General features: G+C 40.1%; 1 protein-coding gene across 4 annotated transcripts in view; it reads left to right on the top strand.

The window, feature by feature from the left end:
- Positions 1-1,389: 1,389 nt before the first annotated feature.
- LOC137190649 (tight junction protein ZO-2-like) overlaps positions 1,390-24,337 on the top strand; it is a 100,663-nt gene continuing 77,715 nt past the window's right edge. The window contains exon 1 of one of the 4 annotated variants that reach the window (XM_067600174.1): positions 1,390-1,683. In XM_067600174.1, coding sequence (XP_067456275.1) covers positions 1,624-1,683 — 60 coding nt within the window. In that variant the 5' untranslated portion in view covers positions 1,390-1,623. The remainder of the gene's footprint in view (positions 1,684-24,337) is intronic. The other 3 variants (XM_067600179.1, XM_067600186.1, XM_067600193.1) reach the window with 3 other exon arrangements.

Genomic DNA, 24,337 nt, shown 5'->3' with positions numbered 1-24,337 from the left:
AAAGTGTTGGTCATGGAAAAATTTCAGCTTGAATACAAACATGTGCTACCTGTATGATTTGTCTCACAGGGTAAAGCTGATGTGTTCTTCTAGCTTGATGTAGGTAATGAATCACTGGTGAGAAATTGAACATAAAACGTGTTATAGATTAGATTTTTCGAATAGAGTAGACTATTAAATTCCACATAACAACCTGAGGGTTTTTTTGGCAACTTTTTTGCAGGTCTGTCTGGCTGATACATAGCCTAATTAATAAGACAGAAACAATGCTATGTGCAGAAGTGTTATTCAAGGTGTTTACAGAAATGTAATACTAACAGACTGTGTGCAGTGCAGTTCTGAACGTGTTGGAAAAAGTCCATCCTTAAAGGACGGGTTCACAATTTTTCAAGTCTCTCTTAAAACAACAGTCAGGAGCCTAAATGAACACTGAAACAGGTTTTTCTTGCTGTAATCGTTCCTCCTGTTCACACTGACCATTAGAAGATCCCTTCATAATGCACTTACAATGTAAAAAAAAATTATTTAATAGTTTATCAGTCGTCCAAATGAGTCAAATCAAGTAGACATCTTTCAACATTACAGTCTTTTTAGTTCCTCTTTTTGTTACTATACTTCCACTGCAGCTCAACAGGGAACCACTGTCTGAGGAAACACAAAGAGGGAATTTGATGCTAAAAAGACTGTAAATGTGTCAGATATCCACTTGATGTGACTAACTCAGACTGCTGAAGATTCATATAAGCTTCACATCAACTGTTAAATGCATTTTTGAACAAAATGACTGTGTGGACACACTGAGGATTTTGGCCTCCATCACTTATATTGAAAGCACATTTAAAGGATTTTTTAATATCCAGTATGAACAAGAGGAATGATTACAGCGAGGAAAACCTTCACTGTTCATACGGACACCTGACTGTTGTTTTAAGACACACTTGAAAAATTGTCCTTTAAAATGTTGTGCATTGTATTCTATTGTCTGCGTCACCAGAAAATTAATTAATAGCCTACATCCATCATCAATACAAAAATACAAAATTTGTGTTTCATCAAAGTGAGATTCAGCTTGAAGTAAAAGATTGTAGCGCCGGAGATTTTTCGTCGGGGGAATTTAATACCAAGAAAGACAGCCGTAAACGTTTATAATAGTCATTTGGTGTAGATTAATTACAGTAGGCCTATGCTTCTCAAAGACCTCGATCTGCTGTCATGTGAGACAACAGTTTAGTCCAGATATTCCACAGCTGGGACACACTGGGCGGTCCTGACCAGATTTTTAAAAGACCAATCGCTAAATGTTGTTACTTTCAGCAAATATAAAACAATGATGCCAAGTAGGGAAACAGGAAATGTGAGTTTCCATGATTGTTGTGCTGTCGTAGCAGCAGTGGGAGCTGACAGTTGTTACCTCCCTCTTTCTTCCTGCTGGCTCCAGTAGGCTGTCTGTCCGCCCGAGGAACACAAGCCTGGCAGCAACGAGGGCGGAGCTGGCCTGGCTGTCACGAAGATATGTTTCATTTCAAAAACTAGCCACCACGCTAACAACTGTCTGAATCCACACGGCTCTGGGTTTAACCGCGACGACAAAGCGCTTGTTACACCGACTCGAGGAGAAGCAGGATGCCAGTGAAAGGCGGAGGAAGACTGGCCTCTTACCCGAGCAAGAGCGAAAATGTCGGAGTAAGTGGCACAATTTGACATGTGTGACGTTACATTTGGAAACATTTAGTATCCTAACTTCGTTCATAACGTGAACGCGCTTCGCCAGATTGTCTTATCGTCGAAGTTACGTGTGGAATGTGTGCGTATGTGTAATTTCGGGCGAAGTGACAGAGAAGTGTTGTTCAGGCTGTGAGGTGCATGTTTGCCAGCCAATAGTTAGCTTGGCAGTACACCTGTTGTGCTTTAGGAGAGCCAATAGGAGAGCCTGCCACATCGAAGAGTATGACTCTGGTGTTTCCAGATGTTTATCAGCCTACAACTTGGTAGAAACTTGTCAAAGTTTTGCCTGAAAGTATAAAAAATCCGGTGCTGAGAGTTATCTGACACCCTGCAGTGATTGTAATCTTGTCCAGATTGACATCTTGATTTGATCGAGATTACAGCAGCTGGGCTGTGGCTGGAAGGTCACTGGATGTAATCCGTATACCAGTAGGAAACGTGTGAATGTGTGTGAGGAAAGTGAATGAGGACAGCTATAACATTACTGTCATATTGCTCTTGAGGAAAAGACCCCTACCTGCTTTTTGACTACCTGTAAATCTTAACAAATGTGTGTAGAATATTTCTAGATGAAAAATGTCTTATTTCTATAGAGGATTAACAAATAAGTGCTTTCCCTTTTACACTTCCTTGTACAAGAGCATACATCTATTCATGAACTTTAACAGTAGCCTAGCTGCACTGTAGCCTATATCATGAAAATGGGTTGTTGTTTTTTTAATGAAAGGCCCTATTAAATACTTGTAAGAACATTATTTCATCTCATGTTGGAGGAGTGATGTTGGGAGGGGGGTTGATATGACAATACAGCTCCACTGGTAGGTCAAGGTTGACTCTTCCTGTGTGTGTATGTGTGTATGTGTGCGTACCCCCCCAAAGGCTCCTTCTGGTCAAGCTGATTGGGTCCAGTAGAAGGTTTAGGCTTAGCTTAGTTTAATGGCGATCCATAATGGGAAAAGCCTTGGGGCTGTGTGTGTGTGTGTGTGTGTGTGTGTGTGTGTGTGTGTGTGTGTGTGTGTGTGTGTGTGTGTGTGTGTGTGGTGGTTTACAGTCTCTTGGTGATCACACTAATGACAGACCGGAGACTCTTCTTCAGTCCTCTCAGCCACAGTAGTCAAGCTTCTTATCTTGAATTCAGCCTGCTACTAATTATCTATCTATCTATCTATCTATCTATCTATCTATCTATCTATCTATCTATCTATCTATCTATCATACATACAAACATAATGTCTCAGGTGTATGTCTCCTCCATTCTTCGATAGACTATTAATAGAAACACTTTCTGTAGAAAATGTAAATACTTGGACTTGCCTGTGCCCAAAATGTATGTTGTAAACAGGTCAAAATATGTCTGAAAATATTAATTATTTTATTGTGAAATGTGGCAAAGTTACAGTTGAAGGTGAAGCACCAAAGCAGTTGAAGTGTCAGTTTCAGGTGAAGCACTGAAAGGGAGCATCAGCTGTAGTTAAAGGATTTGAAGTGTGAAGGGTAACCACTGAAAGCAGATGAACTCTCAGTTGAAAGGTAAGACATGTACTGAAAGCTGTTGAATTATCAATTGGAGTGTGTGTCCCAGAGATGGTTGAAGTAAGTGCACTGAAGCTGTGAAGTGTAATTTGCTTTGTAAACAGTGAAGTGTCAGTTGCTTTGTAAACAGTGAAATGTCAGTTACTTTGTACTGTAAGCAGTGAAGTGTCAGTAGCTTTGTAAGCAGTGAAGTGTCAGTTACTTTGTAAGCGATGAAGTGTCAGTTACTTTGTACTGTAAGCAGTGAAGTGTCAGTAACTTTGTAAACAGTCAAGTGCCAGTTGCTTTTCAGCGACAGAATCAAAACTTTCAGTTTAAGACCAAGAGCTGAAAGTAGTTCTGTTAGTTGAAGAATAAAAAAAATGAAAGCAGTTGCAATGTCAGGTGACATGTAACAGGGGAAAGCAGTTGAGGTGTTGGTGAAAGTGTAAGTGGTGAAGCACTTGAAATTTCAGCTCTAAAAATAGCTGCACTGTCTCTTGAAGTGTAAGAGATGAAAGCAGTTGATGTTTCAGTTGAACTACAGGAAGCAGTTAAGTGTCAACATCAGTGTCATGGATGAGCTTCCACAAAACTTACAGGAATACAGATTTTTTTCCCCTGCTGATCTTAGCAAGTAAAGGAAAATTATTTTCCTCTTTTTGAATGAATTAGCGAATGTTATGTGAGTTCCTCTTTGGATCAATGAGGTGCTTCACATGCAATTTAAAAAAGGAACTCAACAGCAGTGCATACTGAAATGTACCGATCACAAATCCACTGTACTTCTTAATAAGCTGAATGCATTCTCATTCCTGAGCCATGTCTAATCTAGTCAGTACACATTGTTCATTCACACAGACAACTGAATGTAGCACAGCACCTTCATGTATTATGGAACATGAAATCACGTTACAGCTGAGTCCTCTCCTTTCTAACAGAGTGAGAAGTGTATCGGAATGTGTACTGGTTATTGGAAGGCATCATCACGATGGCATTGAAGTAAGCTAAGCGTCATTTCTGTCATTTCTATCAGTACACCCATGATTCAGTGGGGTCTGTTCATCAGCTCCATTCTGTCTTCTTACAATAGCAGAGAGCTGAGTTCAGGCTATGTGACGTATTCACACCAACACAGCTGCTGACAGTGAACAGGGAGAGCATTCACTCACTGGCACATATCAAATATAAACGACTGGCACAGTCAAACACTCATGTGCTATATCCATGGAAACAAGAGTAGCAGTGTGGCGAAGGCTGCATCTAAAGATGATTTTCTTTGTTTATAAGTCTGTTGATATTTTTTTCATTACAGTGGTGTTCCACTGAAGATGATCAGTTTGCTTTCATGGTCAGCCTGTGAAAACAGTCATAGTGATGTCATCATCATGGATATCTCACTTTGGGTTTAGAGAACACAAACAGAAAGACTGACTTAAAAACTGGAGGTGTCAGAGTGCCCTGGTAGCCGAATGGTTACTGTGCATGTCACATGACCACAATGTCCCTGGTTTGATTCCAGCCAGGGACCTTTGGTGGATGTCATACCCATCTCTCTCCCCTTGTTTCCTGTCTACCCCTTCACTGCCCTCTATCCAAAAATAAATAAATAAAAAAACTGGAGGTGTGGTGTTTGAAAGACATATTTACTAAGAATGAAGGGTTTAATGCAAGAAGTTATTGAGTTACAATGTGGGAAATATAGAATCTAGTGTTTTTGGAGCTTGACCCATACAAGTGGCTAAAACATCAGGATATGTCAGCATCTGAGGCTTTGCTTTCAACCATTCTTTTAAAATTCTGTCTATTGCAAGTCTGATGTACAGTACCAGTTTGGACACAACTTCCCATTCTCTTGAATGAGAAAGTGTGTCTAAACTTTCAACTTGTACTGTAAGTGCAAACTTAATTGCTGAAGTACCCATTTAATAGATTACTTGTTTTTATTAATGTCAGAAAACATTCCCATCATCAAAAAGCTTGTTCTGTCCATCCAACAATCCAAAGCCCAAAGATGTTAAAGTCAAAGCAGCAAAGTGTTACATTTATGTAATGTTTGGCATTTTGCTTGATAGATGACTTGACCAATAATCAGTTATCACATTTGTCGCCGATGAATTTTCCATCAGTTGACAATATATCATGTCAGAGTGGCTGTCACAGCTGTCAATCATGACATCACACCCCCTTTTATATCGTCAAATAACTCATTAAAAACAAACTTATCAGAAAAATGAGCACTTGAACATACATCACTGTGATAAGAACTACCTAAAATGACAGAAACCATCTTTGGGAAGAATTTATTTGACGTGTACTTTGAGTTTTTTAGTTTGGCTCATGTCCCATCCACTAACATGGAGGGGGCAGGACTTATGACCTATACTGCAGCCAGCCACCAGGGGGCGATTGAGATGTTTTGGTATCACTTTTGGGGAGCTGTCATGATGCCATCTTTATATACAGTCAACGGTTGTGCAACAGACAAAGACTCTCTATAATTAGACTGCTCACATTTGGGAAGATTATAAGAGATTCAGGCTGTCTCTGCCTGAAGATTCAGCTCTTCTTGTTCTCATGCCACAATGTCATTTTTTTAGGCTTGGCTTGTTGGTGTGTAGCTTTCCTTGTGGCGACAGTAAGCACAACAAACCCCCACCCTCCCCCGACACACATACACATGTTTTATTTAAAAATAGCAGTAACAGAAGTTGCTTTTAGTGATCCAGTACTACTGTATGTGGTGTTTAAACACACTGTTCTCATCAGGGTTTTTGAAGCACAGTTGGTTTTTGCGAGTGAGATCAGGATAGTCAACATTACAAGTGTGCACGGAAGAAATAATAATGTACAAACAGGATAAGACAAGTGTTGTGTGCAGAGCCTTTTCCACAAAACAGTTAAGGAAAATGAACAATGCCAATTATTTATGAACAGATGTCTATATTTTTTTTTTAGTCATGAAAATCTGTGTTCTCAGAAAATGAAAATTGTGATTGTTTACATTCTGTAACATCCTGGTTAGCTGTTTTTGTAAGATGAGTAAGGATTCACATAATGCTCTGTAATCAGAGTGAAAGACAAGTTTGTCATTAACTGTTTGCTAATTTCAGACTGCAAGTCTAAAAGAATAGCTGTAAGTTGATTGAAGTCAGTGATGTAGTGGTACGTCTGTCTCTGGAACTTGTGTTGTTTTCTGATGATTAGATTGTTTCACCTTTAGCCCAAGCTCTGCTCGTTCTTTTCTCTACATGTGATTTTATGTGGAAGCAGGAGGCTTAGCCCCACCCTACATCATATATCCAGGCCAAGCAGTATCAACATGGCCCAGAGGATAAACTTTGTTACCCAAATGACTGGACTGAGTGAGAATTTTCTCTGTCTGAATACACTCCTGAAAACTTCAAGATATTCCAGAAATTCCCTGACCAATGGGAACCAAGCTACATGAGCTGGAGCAGCTGCTGGGAGTAGCTGACTGATAAAATTCCTGCCTGTGTCTTTATATCTCCCTCCTTGAGTGTCTGTGTTTAGTGTTTACTGGCACTGCCCTTTGGCTGGGGAATAGGTTCAGAGGCCAAGGGCGTGGTGCTCTGATGAAACCCAAGCTGACATCAGGGAAGACCACATTTGGTGCCATGCTGGTCTCTAACTGGTCTGTGCATGACTTAAAGTAAATAAAGTTTAGAAAGTGAGTACACTATGTACACATGAAGTCAGACAAGTACATAAAAGACTGAACATAGACAATAAACTGAGACAACATCATGAACAGTAAGGGTGTGAAGGTCCCTTTAGTTTATTAAGACAGCCTTAAAGTTGTGAGGTTTATTTACGTTTTAGCTTTAGTTGGAGCTAAGCTAACAGTTTCCCCCTGTTTCCAGTGTTTGTGTTAAGCTAGGCTAAATACACCCTAGTCCTATCAATCTAAACTGGACACAGACATTCTTCTCCAGTTCCAGGCAAGATTGCAAACAGGCATATTGCCTAAAATGTGGAACTGTTCAGATTGCCTGATCTACACCCTGACATTGACCAAAGGTGTAACTTCAAAGTTTCAGCTTCAAATTTATGATCAGTAATTTTGTGTGGTGCTTTTGTGTAGTCTTTTGTGAACATTACCACATCAATTCACAACATTAACCAACTGAAAACCATTTTGTCACTGCTGACATTTGAGGGATGATTTTCTTACTAGCTGTGTGCACCGTCCAATTTTATTTAACTCTGCTCTGCAGTATGAACTGCTCCACTCAAAAGAGATGCAGGAGTGTTTGAAGCAAGGCTGTCAGTTTTTTAAATATTCAATCAGTCTCTGTTGTGTTGAAGCCATGTTGGCTCAGTATATTAGGCTGATGTCTCTTTGTTAACGCCATGCCGAACAGACAATCATGACACCAAACCATCTGAGAAGTAATGTGTGGAAGCATTTTGGATTCAACACCAAAGTTTAAAAAATAATGGATAAAAGTTGCGGACTTTGTACAATGCAGCTACCTCACTGTAACATGAACATGACTTTATTAAGAACAATTAACATGTTAGTTGTCATTCATTCCAGATGTGATTCTTTGAGAAGTGACAGCTGCATAGTGTTGTCAGTCATGAGGCAGTAGCGGACGGTCCATGTATGTTTCAAGACAGTGTTCAGACAGACATTAGCACAAAAGCATAAAAACTCGACTTTTGCTGCTACATACTGGCACATCTTCCAAGAGGGCGCTGTGTTGCACTCATCAGACAGAAGATAAAATGATTGATGCCATGATTATTTTCCGGAGTTGTGACATTATTGCGTCTCTCTTTATTAGGTGTGCTGGCACCGAAGGTGTGTACTTATTATTCTTCACTTTTCTTCCTCTTGCTTTTATTCTTCCACCAAAAGTTTCCACAGTTTCTGAGTGTCATGGACACTGATCCAGTATCTCGTGGCATGCCGGCAAACAAGTGTGTTATGACTTTTGGTAACGATCTATAGTAATGTGTTTTTTTTGTATCCGCATGAATACAAATTGTGGACAATTTGGCCACTTTGACCTTCTCTATAACCCTGTTTCCACCAAAAGTTGCAGGTACTTTGGACCCAGATGAACTAAACTTGGAGGTTTAAAGTCCCTGTTGTGCATCCTGTTTGTGTTTCCACCACATCTGATGAACCAGATAGATCATGCAAATTAGACCCATGAGGAATTCAAAATGATAGCAGCATTTGAGACGCAGTATTAACACATGAGGAAACAACAACACGGATTTGTCCTGTTCTTCTTTACTGCTGTGTGAGTTGGATGTAATGAATGAATGAAAAGGAGAGAATGCAGAGGATGAAAATGAAACAGAAAGTAAACGCATCTGTCTCCACAGTAAATCATCTGTTGAATCTTTGATGGTTATCAAGTACTTTGGGACGTAACCGCCATGAAACAATCAGAAAATAACGTTTTATTTCTCTCATTCACTGCGTTCTCGCTACCGCTGCTACTTTCTCTCTCTCTCAGTTGCTCTATCTACCTCTTTTATTCTCTCGCTGTTTTTTTTAAAAATGAGTCAGGAAGCGACAACAATACCTTACTTTACTTTTAATGTTAACAGACGAAGAGTATTGTCCTCCCCTCATCCTAAACTGGTCCTAAATCGATCAGAGAGTACGTCCTTGTTTTATGAATGAAGCGGCGTACAAGTTGAAGCAGCCGCGCAGTGTGTGTTTGACCAATCAGTGATGGTCAACCCTGCAAACCCTGCCCCCAAAGTTCATGTACTTTTGTAAAGTACTACTCTTGCAGCAGGGATTTTTTGGGGGGTAAAACAATCTCCCTGGAAATTGATTCTTTTCTGACAAATTCAGTTTGTCTTCGGCACTTTCTACACCCCTCACTGCGTTTTCAGACATATCTGGACAAAATATACATTCCCCTGTTTTGCCAGCTCCTTCTGATTCTAACGATGAAATAATGTCTGCTCTAGAGCTTATAATTCTGGATAAAATCACCATTATGAGGGGACATGTTCCTTTTCAGGCTCAAACTACATTGCGACTGTAACTGCATGAAGGACCCTGTTAATCAACCAGCACTAGTTTAGCTCATGATCATAAGTTGTTCACTAGGTGAGTGGGAACCTTGGGTTTGAGTCGAGGAAACTATGAAAGAAGGAGGGCTCATTACATCTTAATACCAATGTTCTAATGATCTGCTTGGTGCCAGACTTTGGTGCCAGTTCTATTGAAGCCTGTGGGAGATACATAGAGAAACACACTAAAACCCAACATATCTACATTGTATGACCTTTTGATGAAGAAATGCCTCTACCAAATGAAAGAACACACTTCAGAGAATACTGACTTATTTTTCCAAATGTGAGCATTCGTTTATTTTTTGTTGGTCTCCGAATAGTATCCAAAGATGATTGTACGCATACTTTACAGGGTGCAAACTTTAGGCGAAAATCACCGTTTTGAATCCAAAGTAGGTCATTTGTGTGATTCATGTAGAGCCAATGAGTTTTTGAAATTGGGAAGTGTAGCTGAGGTGTTGAGAGAGCAAGAGATAATTCCCATTCATTCTCTCTGGTTTGTGGACTGCGATGGTGTAAAAAAAATCCAACCAGATTTTGCTTTTCTCAGATTGTCACACTGACAAGAGTGACACAGACCAGCACGGAATATCTAAGCACAGAGCTTTGCTCAACTTTAGCTCATAGTTCCAAGTTACGCATTTATACTCAGAGCAGGGGAGTGTCACTTATACAGTTCATCACTTTTGTGTTGATTTTGTTAGAAGCATGTGTAATAAGAGTCCTGCTGGTCCTGAACATTGTCGGTATTAGCAGCTGCAGCAGTGCTCTCCGCTGTCTGACCACTGATGTATTATAAGAGCTGGATACCAGACTAAAAATGGCGCCCATTCAGTCCTATAGGACTCAGCTCAGCTGCTCAGCTGGCGCATACGCCAAAAAAAGTTTCTAGCTTCCGGGTAGTTCCAGTAGTCTGCGAAAGTCTATGTGCGAGTTTCTACTCAGTCCACTTGGTGCAAGACCTTCCCCTTTCTAACCACTAGCCACATCAACAAACACCATGCGTTTTGTCAAGATATGTCGAGCTGACTTTAGCGGGGAGCACGCTGGGAAAAATCAAGTTACCAAACGTGGTAACTATGCTAAACACAAACAAGCCATGGAGGCATAGAGGGGAACCTTTAACACACACACACACACACACACACACACTGACTCACTCACTCATTCATACTCTCTCACAATGTTTGCACTGGATGATATTTAAACTTTGATTTTAAACTTTTGATCACTTTTTTGTACATTTTATATGTTTTTTTTAAATTAATTTACAGTGAGCTATAAATTTAAGGCTAATTAAAAGTCATTTTACTTTCACATCCTTGTATTTATTCTATTAATCTGTGGTGTGGGGTTATATGGGGGGCGGGGGCATTGAGGGAAGGCCATGCTGATACCCCAGAAAACCTCCCTCTTTTTCACAGCCTAATGTTGGCGGGTATGCCAAACACACTTGTAACTCAGTCTCATTAAAAAGTAAGAGGCTACACCTAGTGGCGCAACCACGTACTGCAGGAAATCTGACAGTTACACGTCTTCATCATCTTTGGTTAATATATTTTTAATCAGTTAAATTATTAATGGCAATTCACTGACAATTGATGAATTATTGACTTCCCTACATTATATCATGTATTTTCTCTGTACTCGTAGGCCCAATTTGCAACATAGTCAAGCCCATGTGAAAAATCAACTGTAAAACCAATATTTTAAAGCTGATATTAAAAAAAATTCTTTCTTAAGGGCATTCCCCTGGACCCTCCTAGGGTATTTGCATCTTTTTCACGTTTTTCAACCCTGATGAGTTACTGTACTTTACAGGGCTCATGGCGAGTCAAATTAAAAAGCTCACCATGGCAAATTAAAAAAAGCTGCAAGTGAAGTGTCACTTGAAAATATTAGGTTTAGGATAGGATAATCTTTAATCTTTTTTAAGTTTAGAATTGGATAATATTTATTATCTGACACAAACTTTTGGTTTCTGAAGAGTGGTTTGGAAGCTCAAAGTGGGCGGTTCCAGCCATCACCATCTTGGCAGCGCCTGACTCCGCCTAACTCCCAGCTAACCCAAAATGGGCAAAGAGGTGGAGCTCAAGCGGGCCGAATGAAGCCTGGTTGCTGAAACTGTCACTCAAAGCAGCCACGTCCTTAATTATGCATAACTTTACAGCTTCATAAAATTTAAACAGGTGAGTTAAAAAAATTCACGCCCCACAGTTATCATGAAAAGGGAAATTAGTAAAACTGTTTTTTGTACCAGGCTCTAAACGTTTATTTCTGTCGTAAAGTTGGGCATTTTAACATGGGGGTCTATGGGGATTGACTCAAGTGGCCATTCAAGGAACTGCAGTTTTTGGCACTTCATGGCTTCATTTTTCAGCCCCAGAGGTTGCTGCTTGGTTTTTGACAAATAACTCATGAACCCTGAGGCCTAGAATAAAAAATTCTTGGATCATTACAAATCTTCTTTCAATGGGACTGCCCACTTGCGCCTTACTAGATTTTCGGCCATTTTGAATCCTTTCTAAAACACTTTTTTCACTCCCTATCCTCCATATTTCATCCAATCTTCACCAAACTTGGTACATACCCTATTTGGGTCACTCCGGGAACAATGGTCACATGTGTTTTTCGATATTCCTTACCGCTTTCCTATGATTGACTGCCGAAGTGGGCCTCAAGTGGGAAGAAAAGGCTATAAACTCTTGAATGCAAAAACCCATTTTAACCAAACAGGGTCACATCTGCAAACAGAAGCTGATTTAGTGTATAAAATCTTATGCAATTTTGCCACTGGGTGGGAATTCAGTTAACATAAATTTTTTAAAAACTGCACTTCTATTAACAGTACAGGGCTGATACTTCTGCACTTTGAGCTGCTCTAACCTGTATGAAAGGTGTTATACAAATAAAGTTTGACTGATTGATTGACTTGGTACACAGGTACCCCTGTCCATCCGCTCTGCATATTAACTGCATATTATTGCACACTTCAACTTTTTTCTTTGCCTTTCGGCCTGCAACTTTCCTGTGATGGTGAATGCTTTGGGGGCAGCAGTGGCAGGTCACCAGCACACCTAAAATTTCTTCTGAAATGTTGCATTTTGTAGTTATAAACTGCTGTAGTGCTTTAGCATCTCATTAGCCTTAAAACCCTAACCCTTTAGGCCAATTCATGCTCTCCGCATCTGTGAATAGCTGTGGACTTGCATGCGGACTGCGGACACGCATGCGGTTCCATACATACTTTCAGGGGTCCGCAGACACAGATACGTTCCACATGTACGTACTAGTAAGCAGGGTTACGGCTTCATTACTTTCCAGAGTTGTAAAATCCAGTCTATGAGTATTACAAACCGCTGTGCAGTGTTTTTCTGATCAGCCTTTAAACACAATAATCTGTTACTCCAACCAGACTTGCTAGATCGTATTTCATTGTCTCACTGGCCCTTTAAACAACACGCCCACACCAACACAGCCCCTTGCATTGTTTAACACAGGACTGTTTTCAGTCTGAGTGCAGTGAGGAGTTCCTGTATGTTGCCAAACAACAAGAAAAAGTCGAAAAAAGAAAAGCAACAGCTTGTTGACAATAGGAATACATTACATACATAGAGTATGTCTGCGCGGACCCTCACGGACATGGAAAGTATGACTTAGCCTTTATGGTACTTCAAGCATCACACCAACACTAACACAGCTCCTTGAGCTGTAGCCTGCTTATTGTCTGTGTAGTTACCAAAAGTGCAACACATGTTGTAACATATCTCATTTCACAAGGACATGCAAATGAATTTCTCTGTGCTACAATACTCCTCTTCAGTCAAAAAAATGTTTTTCTTCTTCAACACAACTAGTTTGGAGCCAATTGTGGTCCAATATGCAACCTACTCAAGTGTGATGTGGAAACTTGAAGTCTCCAGTGCATAATCACTGAGAATGGACTTTACAGTGACGTAAGAGACATCCTGTGCCCAGTAGTTCAACTTTTAAATGAAAAGTATTTAAAAGTATTTAGATTTTGGATTTTAATTTAACTTTTTAGAATTGAAAAACCACATTGGATAAAAATGATTATTCAAGTTTTTTTATGTCTTAAATCTTTAAACATGATCAATATTCTGTGTCCAGTGTCTATTGTAATGGCTTATAGCTTTGATTGTGACAATGTTGTGGTGTCCACAGCAACATACAGTTAATATCTGAGAGTTGCAGCTGACTTTGTGTAAGTCTTTGTGGGACAGTGTTGTCATGGCTGTCCTCAGCTCATGAGCAGGCAACTTAATGACATGCCACTTAGCATAGCCTACGTCAGCTCTTTTGCTTCACTGCCAGTCATGAATATTAATACACACACACACAGACACATATACACACACGCACATTATGGGGGGTGGACAGGGTCATGGAAGACTAGACGCACATACATATGTTCGTATGATTATTTATTAAAAGTCCTACATGTGCGTACGTATGTGCGTCTGTGATTAGTGTAACTCAGCCATGCAGACGCGTGTGTGTGCGTATGTGTGACTCCTAACACACAGTGTACGTATGTCTGTTTACACATCCTGGGACTGCGTGTGCACGCGCGTACGTATGTGTGTGTGACTCTTAACCGAGGCTTCAGCTGTCAGAAGCAAGTCAACACTGTTGTCACAGAGACAGGAGAAAACTAGCTGTTTATCTAAATGTGGACCATGTAAATATGATTCATTATTGTTGTTTTGTCTGTTTATGTAGCTTTATTTGAATTTTTAACTTTTTTTCTTTCTTTTTTTTAATCGCTTCAGGCGCTTCTGTTTTTTATGTGACAGAAATTTTGTTCCGTGCTAGCGCTTGCCTACAGTAGCGTAGCAGTAATGCACAGATCTGCCAAACATGGAGCATGTTTTCAAGTATGTCAGCTTCAGAATCATCATTGTCTGGTCTTTTCCATCATGCTGCATAAGGACATAATACCTTCAAATGAAGTCGGCTAACTTGTTTTTGTTTTATTTAATTAAAGTGTAACAATGTATCAGGAAATGTACCAGACTTGAAGAATTTTTTGTTTGTTTTCCTTTAAGGCCTTCTCAGCTTTTGATTTTGATGGAGAGAACCAAAGTTAATTTTGTGGACAACATGGATTTTTCAGGAGGCTTGTGTGTGGACTTGACACTGGAGAGGATCCTTGTGTTGAACTGCTGACATCAGTTTTGTAGATCTGTGCGTTACTGCTACACTATTGTGGCCATGCACTAACACTAAACCAAAATTCTGGCATATAAAAACAGGGGCGCCTGAAGCAATTAAAAAAAAAAGAGAGATGTTAAAAATTCAAATAAAGCTACACAAATAACAAAAACAGATAAAACAACAATAATGAATCATATAACGTGGTCCACGTTTAGATTAACAGCTAGTTTTCTCCTGTCTCTGTGATAATAGTGTTGACTTGCTTCTGGCAGCTGAAGCCTGGGTCAAGAGTCACACGTAGACATACATACAGGACTTTTAGTAAATAATCACACAAACGTATGTATGTGTGTCTAGTCCTCAGTGACCCTTTCCACCCCCATACACATACAAACACACACACACACCCAAATCCTCATAGCCCTGATGCTGTGTACTCCTGTGTTAGGGACTGAAGTGTTAGATTTACATTCCTCTGGCGGCAGCTTGGCTTGGGCCTATTATTGCTGCGGATAACAACAACGCTTCCTTTCTTTAGCATTCCAACCCCCACCCTCACTCACTCAAATCAGTTCACGTACTTAAAATATCCTCTCTTAGGCAATTCGTACTGTGGATGAAGGTGGTGCCCCCTCCTCTACACACACACACACACAAACACTCACTCCACCCTGCCCCTGACAGATCCAGTCAGGATTCTCTCTGTACTGGTTTATAGCTGCTATCAGCCTCACATAGCAGGCAGGCTCTCTGAGATCAGAATTCAGACTAGTCACGGAATGTCTGTAATAATATACAATATGTTCTGGTTATCCAAGGGTTTACTCTGAGTGTGAATCACTTTCAGTATAGTTTCAGATACTGTTAAGTATTTAACAGTTGAGCTATGGTCTTGAAAAAAAATAGAAATACTTCCAAGACCATTGAATCAACCTTTTGAATCCACTCAAGATTTATTCAATATTCAAAGCTTTGTTGAACAGACAATGAGTTGCAGTGAACAATTCAATTCTTAGCTTATGAGAAAATGTTTTAAAAAAGAAAGAAACCAGATAGAAATTATGATATGAAAATACTCTCAAAAGGAAAAGTAAAGCACTGAAATGAATGTAACAATGAGTAATAAGTATAGTCTATAATACATACAGTATAAACAAAACTGTACAGCAGTTTTATAAAGTTAGGTGTGTAACACTAGTATGACTCTTTTAGATGTGTGATGTGGTACAGTAGATGCACGGAGAGACTCAACCCATAAAATAAGCAGTATAGAGAGAAACAAAGGTCACCTTGTAGACAGGAGCATTATTGTAATAGAGAGAATGTGAGTAATGTAATTAGTAATGTATTGAGAAAGTAGTTAGATGGTTTCAGTTAAACTGTAGTGGACAATCACTGCTCACATGTCACAGGAACATGTCACTAAGTCATGGAAAGTTTAGAATCTAGTGGGGGCCCTGTGGAGTAAGAGTGTGAACATGACTGTCCACATGGACAAGAACATGACAGAGCAGTGTGCACTGCTCCACTGAAAGCATTACAATATTATTTCGAGGCCTGTGAGAATAGATCTTTGGATTAAGTGTAGTCCAGCACTAACTGTTTCCTCCAGACGCTGTGAAACTGCTTTCATACAGCCAATTTTTCTGGGCAATAATTCAAAATCCTCTCCTGGTTTTGGTTTGTGGCTGGTTGTTTGTGAGTTTAATTTAGACTGGACTGGAAATGGAAATACTTCTGGTCAATTAACAGCACACAACACACATAACATCAAGTACAGTACGCAGCCTTCTTGGTATTATAATAACAAATGTGAATGTAACCTACTATTATGTGTTACCCATACATCTATCTGACTACATCAGCTTGTTTGGTAGGTTGGAGACAGCTGTAGCCATGTTGAATAGGCTGGTTGTAGCTGTCAGTGTGAGACTACAGACTCTCAGTTATTGTTTTTAAGGCAAATGCTCTGTGTTCACCATCTGCTTCTGCACTCAAGCCTCTGGCCAGGGCTTTCCACAAGGATATGGAGTCACTGGCTAGTGGGACAAAGTTGTCAGCTAGGACAGTCTCCGGGGGCAGTACCCCCTCCGCAGAAAAGTTTTAGCTGCAAAAGCCCAAATTTGTTGCCGTCTGGCACATTCTAATGCCACTATTCCATCATACACACTGATGTTAATTATTGCATATTTGAAAGAGTTGTAAACATGTAGGGGATTATTGTAAAGGAGAATCAGGCTTCACACAGTCTGTAAATAGCCGTTCCTGACTGATCAGAACTTTTGCAATTAAGAATCTTTTTTTATTTATTTATAGATTTCTTCACTGTAAGGTTTATCAAGACAACGATGGTATTGTTTTACTAGAAACATGAATACGCTCTTATTCAATGATAATAAACGAGGTTATTTTAAGGGAGAACATGTTTTTAATTTTCATTCATGAAAAACATATGGAAAAAACATTTTAAAACTACGGTAATTCAATGTTTTATTTGACCTTACTCCCATGAGACACGTATGATGTGTATTTAGCAGCTATGGCACCGTTGTCAGGTGTTGCAGGGTTGTGTGGAGGTGCGGGGTGTGGGTGTTTATTTGTAAGCTATTTCTCGCTACCACTGCTCGCTCTCCTCATCCACTCTCTAGCTTGCTCAACCACTGTTTCTCTCTCTCTTTCACTGATCTTTCTTTTCCAAAATGAGTCGGGAAGCTGCATGCACATTAAAATCATGACGGGAGGAAAGAAAGTCATTTTCTCTCCTTGAAGCTTATGACATACTGCCAAAACAACCAGCGTTTAAACAGCTGTTTTATATTGACACAGTCAATAAAATTCAGTAAATAGTGAAGAAGCCTGTTTCATTACTTTATATTCATGTAATAAATATACAAATGTCAATTAGATGGTAATCTGCATGAGAAATACAGAAAAAGTTCTCACTTTATCCTGCTGCCTGACAGATATAAAAGCCAGGGAGTGACGGCTGCTATTCGTTGTAAATGAGAGAGCTAGAGAAATTCAAAAAACACCCAGTGACACTCTGACGCAGAGCATATTGACCAACTAGTCAACCAGCAGACTACAGCTCTAATCATCAGGTCAAAATTTAAATTTGTCCAATACTTTGGTTTAAGACCTTCTCTTTATGTTTTGTTTTTGTTTTTTTACTTTATGTTTTTGTGATAGCAAATGATAGCATGCTAACATGCCAAACTACGATGGTGGACATAAGCATTTTAACTGTAGCTTCTAAACACTTGCTGTATGTTTGAGCCTCAGAGCTGTTAGATAGCTGTCGACTCTTCGTCTTACTAGATTTATACTTCATATATTCAGTAGTTTGAGGAGGACTGTGTGAGTCCTTTGGAGGTGGTTTACAATTATCTTGTTAATTGAAGTCTGACTCAGGGAGAAGAGATCTGAGATACAGTGATGTTCTCTGGGGAACAGGGAAGTTTTTACACTGAAAGTCAGATCCCTTTTAATAAAACACTTGAAAGTTTTCACGAGCAACGATATCACCATTAGCAAATGTTTTTTGAATCATACAGAGTGTGTATGGATGCACTGTACTGGTTATTTTTGTGTCATTGCATTTACCCATGTATCTAAGAGTACAGGTCAGCGTGTGTGTGTGTGTGTGTTTCACCACAGATTGTTGCTTCCTGTGACTGAACATGATGTTATCTGTGGAATGACAGGAAGAGGGAGTGATGGTTTACAGACGGCTTCCTGCAGCAGAAGCCTCTCTTCTCCGTGTTTCCACCTCACCACACCCAACCCAAGACAAGACCACAACTTCTGTTTGGATCAAAACAAAGCTGCACAAGTTTACACTTTATCTCACTGCCTTAGCCACTAGTGCAGCCTCGGGCCCTCATTCGTCAAACTCGTTTAATATCATCGTCATTGTCGTTGAATCCAGACACTGAAGCTGTCGACAGTTGTGAACAGAAGTTCTGATTCAAAAACGTCCTTTTTTAAAAAAAATTTATGAAGTGTTCTGCTTATGTAAAACTTTTGAAATGACAGAAGGCTGTTGTCATGCTCTACTGTGTGTTTTTTCTGGCCGCACAGATTCAGAAACTAGTCTCCACTACTTATCTGAGATATTTTAAGTATGTCTGAATATTCCTTTTCTAATAGACGCAGCAGATCTGTTGCTATATTCTGTTCTCTACTGCATGTACAACCCTCCTTTATAATAGGAATCACCACACCTGCATAAATTACCACATGCGTGCCATATGTAAATAAGGGACGGTGAGTCATCTTGTTTCCACAGCTCATCCATTTTACAAATCTGCAGTGAAATCACCATTGTCATTGCTGATGATCATCATGATGGTGGTGGTGGTGGTGGTGGTGGGGTCACCAGTGGTCTCAATACCCTACCACAACTCAGCCGTCACTGTCAGATGTGCAATGCCACTCATGTTTGGTCAAGATGCAGCAAGATCAGACTGTTACTGCATGTCTATACAGAGAACCTTTCAGTCCTCTGCACATGTTTATTTCTAGAATTTTCCACCTAATGATCACTAATATTACTAATTCTATTCAGCTGTTTTGGAATATGATGATCAGACATTAGTGATGGGGATTAGTCATTCAGAAAGCCGTGCTGTGCCTCAGCTTTAAACTTCTGACTTTTTCCCTTATTTAGTCACTATTGGCTCACCACAGCAGACATATGTGGCCAATATGACACATCATAATAGACAACATATGACTGGATTTTTGTATTTGTACATATGAAGCTGTCTCTGAGCCTAATGGTTTCACTGACTGAAAGTATTTTGATATCAGTTGAAGAAAAGTGAAAATTGAAGTCATGTTTAGGTGAAGTAAGTCTTGATGAATGATGAATCTTCATGTCGTTTCATTTAGGACACACAAACATGTTCAGATCTACGGTTCACACACTTTTAAGCAACCCAGAAATCAAAGTGTGGTCCTGTTGTGACAGGAATGTTAATCTGAGAAATGAGCTCAGTAATTACTAAGAAATAACAGGAAGAGCACTTTGGAGACCTTTGAATACACTCTGTGTGTGTGTGTGCGCGTGTGTGTGTGTGTTTGATCATCAGTGGAGATATTTATTGTCATCAGGGAAAGAAATGTGCCTCGCTCTCTTGGACAGTCCTCCCATAAACACAACATAACAGTGTAATACAATATCATTTTAAACAACATATTTAAGGAAGCAGAGAGAGTTTATTTCCCCTCAGCAGGCCAGCGTGCGATCATGTAAGTTTGTAAGCAGATCAGGGCAGAGGAAGCTGCTTTCAGGTCAGACAGAACAATGGCTCGACTCACTTCTGCTCTTGGAAACCAGGGAGGAGAAAAAAAGCAAAGAAGGAACGAGTGAAGGTGGAGAGGAGTAAAAAAGCAGACGGCTGTATTTCGCTGTGCCAGTGTGGAATCTTGGTGAGTCGCTGTGCGCCTCAGGGTGTGTTGCTGCTGCTGCCAATCCAGCCGCATACTGCGATCTTTGAGCCAAAGGGATGCCTGCGTGTCACACGGTTCCTCACCGGCCTGCCAGCCGACATGTGATCACACACATGATAATGATTCTACAGTTTTTAATTCAGTGTATATATCAACAGGTGTGTTTGGACACATTGGAAACAGGGAAAACTTCTTGCTCCAATATTCTTAAACAGGAGTGTAAAGTTGACCTGAAATCTGATACAAACATCAGAAATAGTTACTTTAATATAAAACCACAGATCCAAAGCAAATTATCCACTCATATTATCTGAGAGGGAGAGATGCACACCCTTAGGCGCACCTAATATTTTGGTTCATATATGTGCAGCAGTGCAAAAGAGCTGCGTAACATAGCGCTGAAACAGCTGTGTGTGAAACATGACGACAGAAGCTCAACAGATAGAAAGACGCAGCATCGCATCACAGCATGAACACAGCAGCACACATCTGCAGCCAGACGCAGATACAGCAGGGTGGCTTTTTAACAACAACAATAGAAATAAATAACAAAAAAGGTTAACCCGTTTATACGATTGCATCAATGTGACGCTAAATTAGCCATAATTCTCACATCATTTAGTAATTGCTGTGACACAACAGCATCTGTGTCATATTTCAAGAATAAAACATGAGATGACACTTCTGCTAAAAAGAAAATTGGAAAAGAGGTTATGCAGCGCAGGATTAATGAGTCATGATAATCCATCCTATCCCTCATAAACAGGCTGAATAGCCAGTTTTAACCAACCAGTTATTCTGCAGCAGCCTGGTGTCATTTGCACATCATTTAATGAAGGTAAACACAGTGAACAACCTGCATAATGGCACTGCGCCCTGACACAGCACTTCTCAGATCAGAGGCTGCAGAAGTATCCACATACCGGATCTGTCCTGCTGCCTTCAGATGCTGCAGGGATTTCAGGAACCGAAGAAGAAGCTTTTCATACAGAATTAAACAGCTGCGGACAACAGACACTGTAAGAATCACATTCATTTATAGATCAATGCAGACTGATTTACAGATGTTCAGATGTACAGATGTTGGAGAGTGGTTTACTAAAACAGTGTTCATCTGTCTGCATGTACTTTGTTGATAAAATCATAAGATCCAGCAACAGACGCAGTTCTGAGACGTTTGTTTCAGTGCATCTGCAATATATCTGCAGCTGTTGCTTGCAAAGCTAGTGTGAGCTTGTATACTCACATGACAGTTCTGAGTAGTCGTGGTAAACAGTGTGTTGCAGATGGCGGACCAAACTCACCTGACCAGCCTGCATACAATCAGCCTATTTTTGATCACAAGTCAGCCAAACTCTACTTTATTTAAAGTTTACTGGTGACCTTCTGTATGTTGAACAGCACATCTCACTAAACCTGCCAGACTGTGTCACATCTCCTAATGAGCACTGTGGTCGCTGGGAATGAATGAATATGTGAGTGGAATAGATTTGGTTGCTCTACTAATGAGTCTGTGCCTCAGGCTTCTACTGTTGACTAATACACACACACACACACACACACACATACACTGCAGGTGCAGCGAGTAGAGAATGTATAAATAGCAGCATCATTTATCATGGTGGAGAAGCTGCGGCTTCCTCAGTGAGTCAGGTAGCAGCAGCCTCCAGCTCTCCACTCAGACCTGTCACTGTGTGTCTGACTGCTGCAGTCATTTATAAGCCTCCACACTGTGACTCTGTCATTACAAAGCACCTTGAGCTGTTACAAGAGCCTGAGAACGGAACAAAATGAAGACAATCACTGGACACTCATTTTCATTTGCTTCACTCACATGACAGCCATATTGGATTTGTCATACTCTGCAGGACACATAATGAAGATGAGTCAACCCGGTCTGTCTTTACAAGATGAATATAAACTAGTGAGCAGGACATTTAACTGTGACTTCAAACATTTAAACATATCTTGGACATTTCTGTGCTGATATTTTTTTAATGATAGAAAGAACTTTGAATTCACTGATTCTTATATAGGAGGCAGGTCAGATGACATAATGAAGACTGAGTGAATGACATTATGAAACAACGGGCACACTAGACAGACAAACAATAGAATGGAAAGATGGTGATGCAAATGAAGGTGTGTGTGTGTGTGTGTGTGTGTGTGTGTGTGTGTGTGTGTGTGTGTGTGTGTGTGTGTGCGCGCTGTGAACAGCAGTGCTCCACAGAAGCTCATTGTGCAAACACAACAGCAGAGCTGTGTGGTGAGAGCTCTCAGCCCTGACTGCTGGAGTACTGTGAGCTAATACAGTGGAAGAACACTTGTGATGGCTGAGGAGAGGAGATGTCTTCCTCATGATACTGGTCTATCCTCCTCCTCCTCTTCCTCCTTCTCAGTCACAGCAGATCTAATCCACTGCAGTGGCGGCAGGTGATAAAGATCAGACAGCTGAGGACAGTGTTATCACCAAGAGCGACTAAAGCTGTGAAAAGGTCAAGATCATTGTAGCAATCACAGATAATGTTAACAGAGCAGCATCATGTGATCTGACCTCACACTTACCTTGGGAAAGTACATGCTTACACACAGAATGAGCTACGCTTAATTCAAAAGCATAGAATGGACATAATACAATATGTTTATTTATTTGGCATGTAACAAAGTTTTTTTTTGTTTTATAGGTCAAATGTGTTGAAATCTTACTTTTCAAATCTGAGTTACTATACATTGAATAAAACCATAGTCTGGTGCCCTCCCTTCCCTCTGCTGGAGGGCCCTCAAACAGCGAGGTTACCTTACAGCACAGGTCCAGCCTGCGCTCCCATTGGCTGAACACAGGACTGAGATACATTCCATTGGTCAGCTGACCGAATGTCGCCCCAACCTCATCGCTTCAAGGCTCAGCAGTAGTGCTAACAGTAGCTGTGTCCCAGTTTCATGCTACACACTAAATCTAACTTGGTTTCAGGCTGTAGCACGCGCAAATACAAAACACTTCTATTTTGTATTTGTTTTGAATATAATACTCATTTTTCATTATAAATGAAAATATCAGTTTAACAATTAGAGTGAAAAGTTGAATTGCTGATGTATATTTTAGTATGTGGTATTTCCCCCTTTTGCTTTTAATAACAGCATGCATTTGAGCTGACATGGACTCCCAGCATGAGTTGACAATGTTCCAAAGAGCTTCTTGTGATGTCACAGAATGCTTGGCTTTCTCAGTCTTCATGTGACTGTGGATGAAAGTCCAGGACAGTCAGGACTCCTCGGTCTTCTTTGGTCTTCAAATAGTTTTGAGCTTTGCGGTGTGTTTGGGATCATTATCCTGCTGCAGTATGAATCCTTCTCCACAAACATGCAAACCAGAGGAGTGCTGCTTCACCTCGGTCAGGGTGGAGTCAATTCGGTGCAGGTGTCCAACTCCAGAGTAGACAAAACACCCCCAAACTTGAATATTCCTATCACCATGTTTCACTGTGGGTTTGATACTCTGTGGTATCGTTCTCTCTCCTGTTCGTCTCCTTATAAACACCCTTCTGTTACTGTCATACATCTCCAACTTGGATTCATCAGAACATTTTTTCCAGTCATCTACTGTGAAGTGTTTGGCTTTGTTTCCCTTCTAATGAGTGGTTTAGAAACTACAACACAGCCTTCTTTTAAAGGTACTTTTGCTGATTGGAGTCTTGTGTTCTTTATTTAGCAAATTCTGTATCTATGATTCAATTCACTTCAATTATATTTATATAGCGCCAAATCACAACAAAAGTCATCTCAGGGCACTTTTCACATAGAACAGGTCTAGACTGTACTTCCATGTCATAACTTCTTGTGTTTTTAAATGTTTCTGAATCCTCAAACTTTCTGATTATTTCCAGGTTTACATAACAAATATTTTCTATTAGAGATGTGATCTCAAACTTTTGGACCCCACTTGATTTTTGAGTGTGCTGTTGATGGACACTATTCTCCCATAATGCATTGCACAAAGGAAAAGAAGAAGCTTCTTACAGCCTTTTGTCAACTGTGTATCCATTATACTTTATACTCTGTGTAGATTCATGACTAAAATTCTTTGTACACACAAACTTAGAAATATCCATCCATACACTCTTCATCAGATTCCTAAAGCTGCTTGTACTCATGTTTCTGTTTCATAAATCTCACTCTCTGTTAAATTAAAGCCTGACTTCATGGCTTTTCATATATGGCTGCATATGAAAGGCATGATATGTTTGTATATTAACACCTCTGCCTGCTGTCAGCAACGGTGAAGAAGCGTAATTTCACCAAACTGTGTTCATGACAACAGCATCCAACACACAGAGCTTTGCTATTTATAGCACAGGTATTGTCAACACTTCCTTAATCAGAAGATGTACCAGGAAACTAT

Source organism: Thunnus thynnus, chromosome 2, assembly GCF_963924715.1.
Source record: "Thunnus thynnus chromosome 2, fThuThy2.1, whole genome shotgun sequence".
Taxonomy (NCBI): domain Eukaryota; kingdom Metazoa; phylum Chordata; class Actinopteri; order Scombriformes; family Scombridae; genus Thunnus; species Thunnus thynnus.
This window is presented reverse-complemented; position numbering and strand designations above follow the sequence as displayed.